The sequence below is a fragment of the Camellia sinensis genome, chromosome 14 (genome assembly GCF_055761805.1).
Source record: "Camellia sinensis isolate YWXY chromosome 14, ASM5576180v1, whole genome shotgun sequence".
Taxonomy (NCBI): Eukaryota; Viridiplantae; Streptophyta; class Magnoliopsida; order Ericales; family Theaceae; genus Camellia; species Camellia sinensis.
In genome coordinates, this window is record NC_138974.1 from 24,533,649 (window position 1) to 24,541,426 (window position 7,778).

Consider the following 7,778-nt stretch of genomic DNA (forward strand, 5'->3'; position numbering starts at 1 on the left):
TCAAGTGAATATATAACAATCATCTACCACAACCTCTGTGTTAACACCAGTTCTATGCATAGAATTTATACTTGCAGTGACAGGAACCTTCCAAACAGCATTGCCTTCAATTCCATTCACCTGGAATTGATTTGAACATAAGCATACATAAACTTATAAAATTAAAACATGGCAATACTAACGAATAGGAACATTACATTACTAATGATGAATAAAAACGTCAAAGTACTTATTTAATGCTAGTTGAAAGGGGCAAGGTTTCTCTAAAATTCCAATTCCAGTTCAACATATTTTAGCTTTTATTTTTAAGTCCTTAATTAATTTTTTTAAGAGAAATTACCTGCTGTCATGATTTTTATGGGTATGTAGCAATTCACAGTGGGAATTGTCGTGTAGTAAGCGAAATTTTCATCCTAATTTATTACCTAACTAATGCCAAAGGTAGCATGTGAACAGAAAAGATAAGATGGTGATAGAAGTTAAACCCCATGTTAAGTTAAGTAGGGCTGTGATCAATATGTAAATACCAAAATCAGAAATTCACCAACATAATTTTCTTTCAATGTAGTAGTTGATATCTTCATCTACAGATTAGAATAAATGTTGAACATACTTTAAAGAGGTTACTAGTTAGTAAATTATTTACTATTGATGATTGGTTTCGTGAAAGTTATGCAGCAGACGTATCATAAATTATCACAAAAACTTGGATAGTTGGCAATTTACAGCAAACAGTGTGATTGGCTACGCAAATAGTTTGAACAAAGAATTTTCTTTATACCATGCTAGTTCTTCCTTCTCTCATTTTATTTTTTTCAAATTGAATTGCACATTCAAGGGTCCATTTGATAATCCTAGATTAGAAGAAAATATCTTTTCTTTTCTTTTTATTTTTTTTATTCTACATATATCTCCAGATTAATAAGCAAAATGTTCGGATTCCAATTTTGATTAGCTTTAGCTATGTAATTTGCATACACTTTCGTCAAACTTTTCATAACAGCCTCATAAGTTTTAGAAAGGATTAAAATCATAATAAACAGTTGCGAGAAAGAATGCATTCTCTAATCTCATTCTTTTTTTTGTCAATCAAAGAAAATTTTATTGAAAAACTAGATGAAGGTCAAACCAGCCTAAATGTTCAAGGACGAAACCATTTGGATCCACAAATGTTATCACGTTTTTATTACGACTAGTGAGGATTATTTTGCTGCCCGTATTTACTTTGGGAAATGCTGGTGATAAGCTGACCCAAGCATCTGTTGACCAAATGTCATCAAGAACAACCAAACATTTTTTCTGCTGTTGAACTTCAAATAGTAGCTTGACTAGATCATCTTCTATCATTCTCACAACATCAAGCTTCTTCTCTGGAATGAGTTTAGTTAGAATCCTTTGCAAAAGATCTTTTAGTTGCCATTGTTGAGATATTGAAACCCAACTGAAGGCATCAAAATGGCACCTAACGTCTTGGTAATGATACACTTTCCTAGCAAGGGTAGTCTTTCCCAAACCACCCATGCCACAAATGGAAACGACTCTGTGGTGTTTGGCTTCTTCACTCACCAATTGTGCCACTAATATGTTGATATCTCGCTCAAAACCAATGAAATCCTCGTCAGGAAAGAAGGAATAAGTTCGTCGTAACTGAGATGACCTTTGGAGCGTAGAACTTGAACATTCTCTTTCATGTGGCATAGCAATTAGGCCGTAATTTGATAATCCTGCAGTAAGCCTAGTGATCTTACTTTTAATTGTATTAATTTCCGACGCAATCTTGTGTCGAGCTATGAATTCATTGGATATGGGAATAGATCTCACGAGGATGTTTCGGATGCCTCTTCTTCTCCTTGGCCCAGCCTTCAGGAAAAAGGTTGCGATCACATGCTCAGCATCATAACCAACTTCTCTGATTTCCCGAACCAAATGACGGATGATCTCATGTTCGACTTGTTTTGCGTCTGCGTCTTTTAAAAAGCACTGCATCTGTCTTAACTCACCCAACAAATCGTCAACTTGGTCGCGCATTCCGTATAATAGGTTTGCTTCTTGAATCATCAAATCAGCGATCCATTTGGCTGCAAAAGAGACAACAGCCTGAGCCATATTTCTTTAGCCTCCGGTGCGTCTGAGAGCTTTCTAACTTTGGTTGATAGAAGCACGAACTTGTACAACTTTTAGTACCGATTGGTTGAACTTTTTCTTGTTCCCAAGAGTGGTTCAACTTTCAACAATCAATCACACTCAACAGAATTTTATAATGTGTTAAAAATTGATTAATTATTTGGTATTATCTTTTTCCTTTTTCTTTTCTTTTTGGTACATCGGAAAGGAATTATCTTGTCTTATCAGAATTTTATGGCTTCGTTTGGGAAGTCATGGTTTGAGTTTTTTTGGTTATTTTAGCCACAAAAAATAAAATAAGCTATTTTAATCATAACAAACAAAACATCACATCCAACTCATAATCATTACATTCTTCTCTCACAAAAAAAGCCAACTCATAATCATTACATTCTTCTCTCACAAAAAAAGTCAAAAAGACCAAAAAGCCAAAAAGTCCTTCCCAAACCAAGCTTTTAAGCTCAGACTAAAATAGCCAAAAAAAACCAAAAAGTCAACCCACTTTTCAAACAGAGGCTATAATTTGTTGAATCAATAATATGAGAATAAAGTCTCGCTTAACACAAATTATTTTAGTAATTTTTAAATTTTTTATTGAAGTATGAGATAAAAAGAAAAAATTGTAGGTTTGTGATTTTTTTTTTCATTTTTTAAGAAAATATATGCAAAAAAGTAAATAAAAAATAAAATTTTTAACTTTATTAAATAGTTTGTTGACTTTTTAATTTTTTAAGGTTAAAAAATAATGTTCCCGAACAAGACTTAAACAAAGACATGATCCTTAAAATAAGCAAATAATGGACAAATTACAAATTATCATTGGACATGTGATGTTCCTAAGCTACTACATAATTTCTAATTAAAAATGTATTAGAATATATTTTAATAAATGTAAAAATTCATAAGAATATGTGAAAATAAATTAAAATTTTAATTATTTTGACTTTTTGCCTGTATTAACCACAAGCCATAAGATTGTAATTAGCAATCACTCTTTCTGTAAATCTGAACATGAAAGAACTTTGGTTTGGCAAGGGTTCATTGGACTTTTTTGGCTCAATGAGCCATAAAAGACAGAATAGGTTCATGAGCCACAACAGACAAACATCCCATCCAACCCCATAATCATTACACTTTTCTCTCATAAAAAAATCAAAAAAGCCAAAAAGCCAAAAGTCCTTCCCAAACTAAACTTTTGAGCCCAGGCTCATATAGTCAAAAAAGTCAAAAAGCCAACCCACTTCCCAAATGGAGACTTGAGAAATCTGTGGGAGCTCAACATAAGTTTTGTTTTGATTTTTTGAACCGTTCATTTTATTAGGATCTTAGTATATATCAATCATTAAAAAAATTAAGTCAATTCAATAATCATAACTTATTTATTTTATCACGTTTATCTTTAAAAAAATAGACTACAAATATTATTTTTTTTATAATAAACTATTTATATTTTTAGAAACAAACACCATAAAATTTATACTAAAATTTTATTACAAGTAATAAGATTTCTAATAATGAGATTCTTATTATTTTTTCTGGGTAATAAATTTTTTATATTTTTTGAAACAAACACCATAAAATTTATACTAAAATTTTATTACGAGTAATAAGATTTTTAATAATGAGATTTTTATTACTCTTTCTTGGTTCATGTCATCCAAAGGTAACATATGCGTAATGATAATTTTATCTCTTACCTGAATTTTATGATCAACAATCGGAATGGAAGTTATTACAGTAATAGTAATTAGGGTTTGGTTATGGTGTGCAACTTACACCTTACACCTTATACCTTACACTTACACCTTACACTTACACCTTTTGTAAAAAATTAAACCTTACACTTACACCTTTTTTGAGGTTGCACACCATGTGCAACCCACTTACACCTTACACCTTACACTTACACCTTACACTTACACCTTATACTTATACTTACACCTTACACTTACACTTTTTGTGTAAGTGGCACATGGTGTGCACTTGCACACTTAAGAAAACTCCTAGTAATTAAGCTTTCATTAAAAATACAAATTGAATTGTTTGTAAGTTGCTCAGTTCGACTTGTTAAGGGTTTGACTCAGCTCATTTAAACAACACTACAAGAAAAAGCATTTTTGCCGACCACTTTTAGCTACCAAAACTAATTTAGTCGCCAAAAGTCGCGGAATTGGCTACCAAAAATAATATTAGTCGGCAAAAGTCAACTTTTTAGCTACTAATTTTTTTTAGTAGGGGAATGTTGATTATTGGCTACTAAAAAAAATTTAGTAGCTAAAGATATTACAATTGGCGACTAAAACAATTTTTAGTAGCTAAAAATATGACAATTGGCGACTAAATAAAAATTTAGTAGCTGTAGAGGTACCTTTAGCTACTAAATTGTTTGGTAGCCAAATGAAAATAAAAAAATTAATTTTTAATCTTTCCCGACCAAACTCTTGGTCGCCAAATGTCAAGTTTCGGCGACAAAATTCTTTTTAGTCGCTGTATACCTACTTTCGTCTACTAAATTATTTGGTAGCCGAATGAAAATAAAAAAATTAATTTTTAATCTTTGCCGACCAAAATTTTGGTCGCCAAATGTTAACTTTCGGCGACAAAATTCTTTTTAGTCGCCAAAGACCTACCTTTAGCTACTAAATTATTTGGTAGCCGAATGAAAATAAAAAAATTAATTTTTAATCTTTGCCGACCAAAATTTTGGTCGCCAAATGTTAACTTTCGGCGACAAAATTCCTTTTAGTCGCCAAAGACCTACCTTTAGCTACTAAATTATTTGGTAGCCGAATGAAAATAAAAAAATTAACAAAATAGTTATTTTATTTTATTAATAACAATACCATTAGTCTCCACTTGAAAATTTGACTAAACAAAACAGTTATTTTTATTTTTATTTTTATTTTTAGGTTGTACACCCACCATCCAAAATTATTAATATCTTATTTTATTTTTTATTATCTCAAAATATTAATTTAAAAAAAATTAATTATTTAAATAATATGAATTTCTTATTTTGTCCTTTTTTTAAATCCATTAATAATACAAAAGTACAATTATGACAATTGATATTTCTACAAAAATATACTATCAAAAGGTAATTTTGAAAAATTAATATTTTTAAAATGTAATAATTGTATTATAAAAAGAAATTAAATTCTGAAAATAGACTATTATTTTTAGATGGAAGAAGTTGTCGGCTTTCATTTGATGGGTTGAACACATCTTTTAATAATTGGGCCCGCACGCGAAAGGTATGCTAAAATGGGCAACTTGTTATTGGCTGTTTGTCGATAGTTTTACATTGCAAAAATTTAAAGGTATAGTTACAGGTCAGTCTGATGAATTTAATTTTTAATAATAAATTTATTATTTTTAAAAAGTACAATTAAACTATTTATACTTTTTACATCATCATATTTCAATAATACTAATAAATTAAGAATAAATCAAAATTCACAAATAAAAGACAAAATATCCCAATTATTTATCATTTTAATAAATTTTTGCGACGGAACTATTTGCGACGGCACACTTTGTCGCTCATTACTCTGTCTCTTTCTCTGTCTCTCTATCTCTTTTCTCTATTCGTCTCTCACTCATCTCTCTCTCTCACTACCCATCTTATCTACCACATTTACCACTACTGCAAATGCCATTCAACTACCACCACTCTTCTCTTTCTCTCTTTTACTCATCACTCTTCTTTCTCTGTCTGTTTGTCTATCTGTCTGTGTGTCTTTCGTTCATCTTTCTTCTCTCTATCTCTCTCATTTGTCTTCTTTCTATGTCTCTCTCGCTCATCTCTCTTCTCTCTATCTCACTCATCTCTTTTCTCTCTCTGTCTCTCTCATTCATCTCTGTTCTCTCTATCTCTCTATTTTTTTATTCTCTCTCTCGTTCATCTCTTTTCGCTCTCTTTCTATATATCTCTCTCATCTCTTGTTTCTCTCTATTTTTCTATGTCTCTCCCTATCTCTTTCTCTCTTTGTCTCTCTGTCTCTGTCTCTCTCTATATCTCTTTATCTCTTTATCTCTCTCTTACTTATCACTCTTCTTTCTTTCTTTCTCTCTGTGTCTGTTTGTCTGTCTCTCACTCTTCTCTCTCTCTCTCTCTTTCTTTCTATGTGTCTATCTATCTGTTTATCTCTCTCCCCCATTGTGTTCACATTGCTCACTCTCTCCCCCATCTCTGCGTCTCTCTGTGTCTCTCACTCATCACTCTTCTTTGTCTGTTTGTCTCTTTCTTTCTCTCTATGTCTTTGTCTCTCTTCTCTTTCTCTCTCTCACTCATCACTCTTCTCTGTCTGTCTGTCTGTCTCTATCTCTGTCTGTCTCTCTCTCTCTCTGTGTCTCTCGTCCATCTTTCTTCTCTTTATCTCTCTCATCTCTCTCTCTCTGTCTTCTCTTTATCTCTCTCGCTCATCTCTCTGTGTCTCGCTCATCTCTCGTCTATCTCTTTTCGCTCTCTCTCTCTCTTTGTCTATATCTTTTCATTCATTTTTTCATCTTTCTTTCTCTCTTCTCTTTCTCTTTCTCACTCATCACTCTTCTCTTTCTGCCTGTCTGTTTATCTGTCTCTCTCTCTCACTCATCTATCTCTTCTCTCATCTCTTTTCTCTCTCTGTCTCTTTCGCTCATCTCTCTTCTCTTTATCTCTCTCGCTCATCTCTCATCTTTCTCTGTCTCTCTCGTTCATCTCTCTTCTCTCTATCTTTCTTTCTGTCTCTCTCGTTCATCTCTCTTCTCTTTATGTCTCTCTCGCTCATCTCTCTTCTCTCTATCTCTCTGTCTCTCTGCCTCTCTCGTCCATCTCTCTTCTCTCTATGTCTCTTTTCTGTCTCTCACTCTCACTCTCTATCTCTTTCTTTCTCTCTCTCTCTCTCTCTCCCACTGTGTTTGAGTTGCTCACTCTATCACTCTCATCCTCTCTATTTGCTGAGCTCCCTCTTGATTTATCGATCCACTACAAGAAAATGCACTTTTAGCGACTACTTTGTCTCTCTCTCGCTCATCACTCTCTCTCTCTCTCCTCTATCTGTCTCTCACTCATTTCTCTCTCTCACCATCCATCTCCAGTACCACCTTCACCACTACTACAAACGCCATTCCATCCCCACCACTACTTCCACTATCGCCACTTCACCTCTACGACTACTATTACTACTATCATGGGCAATGTGCAGTAACTATGAAATCTCTGTTAAGAGTAACTATAACTTTGAAAAACCTTTCTTGCACCTTGCGAGGAAGCTTGCAGGGTAATGGAATAGTACATTGTTTGTTATTTTATTTTTTGTTTATTTATACTGGTGGAATTGTAGACTATTAGATAAAGATAAGCAATTAGTTGCAGGGGACTATTAGATAAAGATAAGCAAGAAAACATCACAAATAATTATCTTTATCTTTGCAGGGGAACTCTCCAAAGGAACCTTTTGAATTAATATCATTAGAAAAATGAAAAAATGGTGTGATAAAAAATCCATCAAAGATAGTGTGATAATATCATTAGTTGCATTATGATGTAATGAAAAATAGTGTGATAATATCATTAGTTGCATCTAGATTAGGTGCATTTAAACATATAAGAAAAATTTGATTAAAATATGAAAAAAAAATCCACCAAAGATTAAAAAATACGAAAAACAAAA

General features: G+C 32.5%; 1 protein-coding gene across 1 annotated transcript; it reads right to left on the minus strand.

The window, feature by feature from the left end:
- LOC145806852 (putative disease resistance protein At1g50180) lies at positions 1-2,106 on the minus strand. Its single transcript, XM_082904686.1, has 3 exons — positions 1,225-2,106; positions 528-584; positions 1-120 (listed from the first exon to the last, which is right to left on the minus strand). The coding sequence occupies exons 1-3, from the start codon at positions 2,104-2,106 to the stop codon at positions 1-3; spliced, it is 1,059 nt and encodes a 352-aa protein (XP_082760812.1).
- Positions 2,107-7,778: the final 5,672 nt, after the last annotated feature.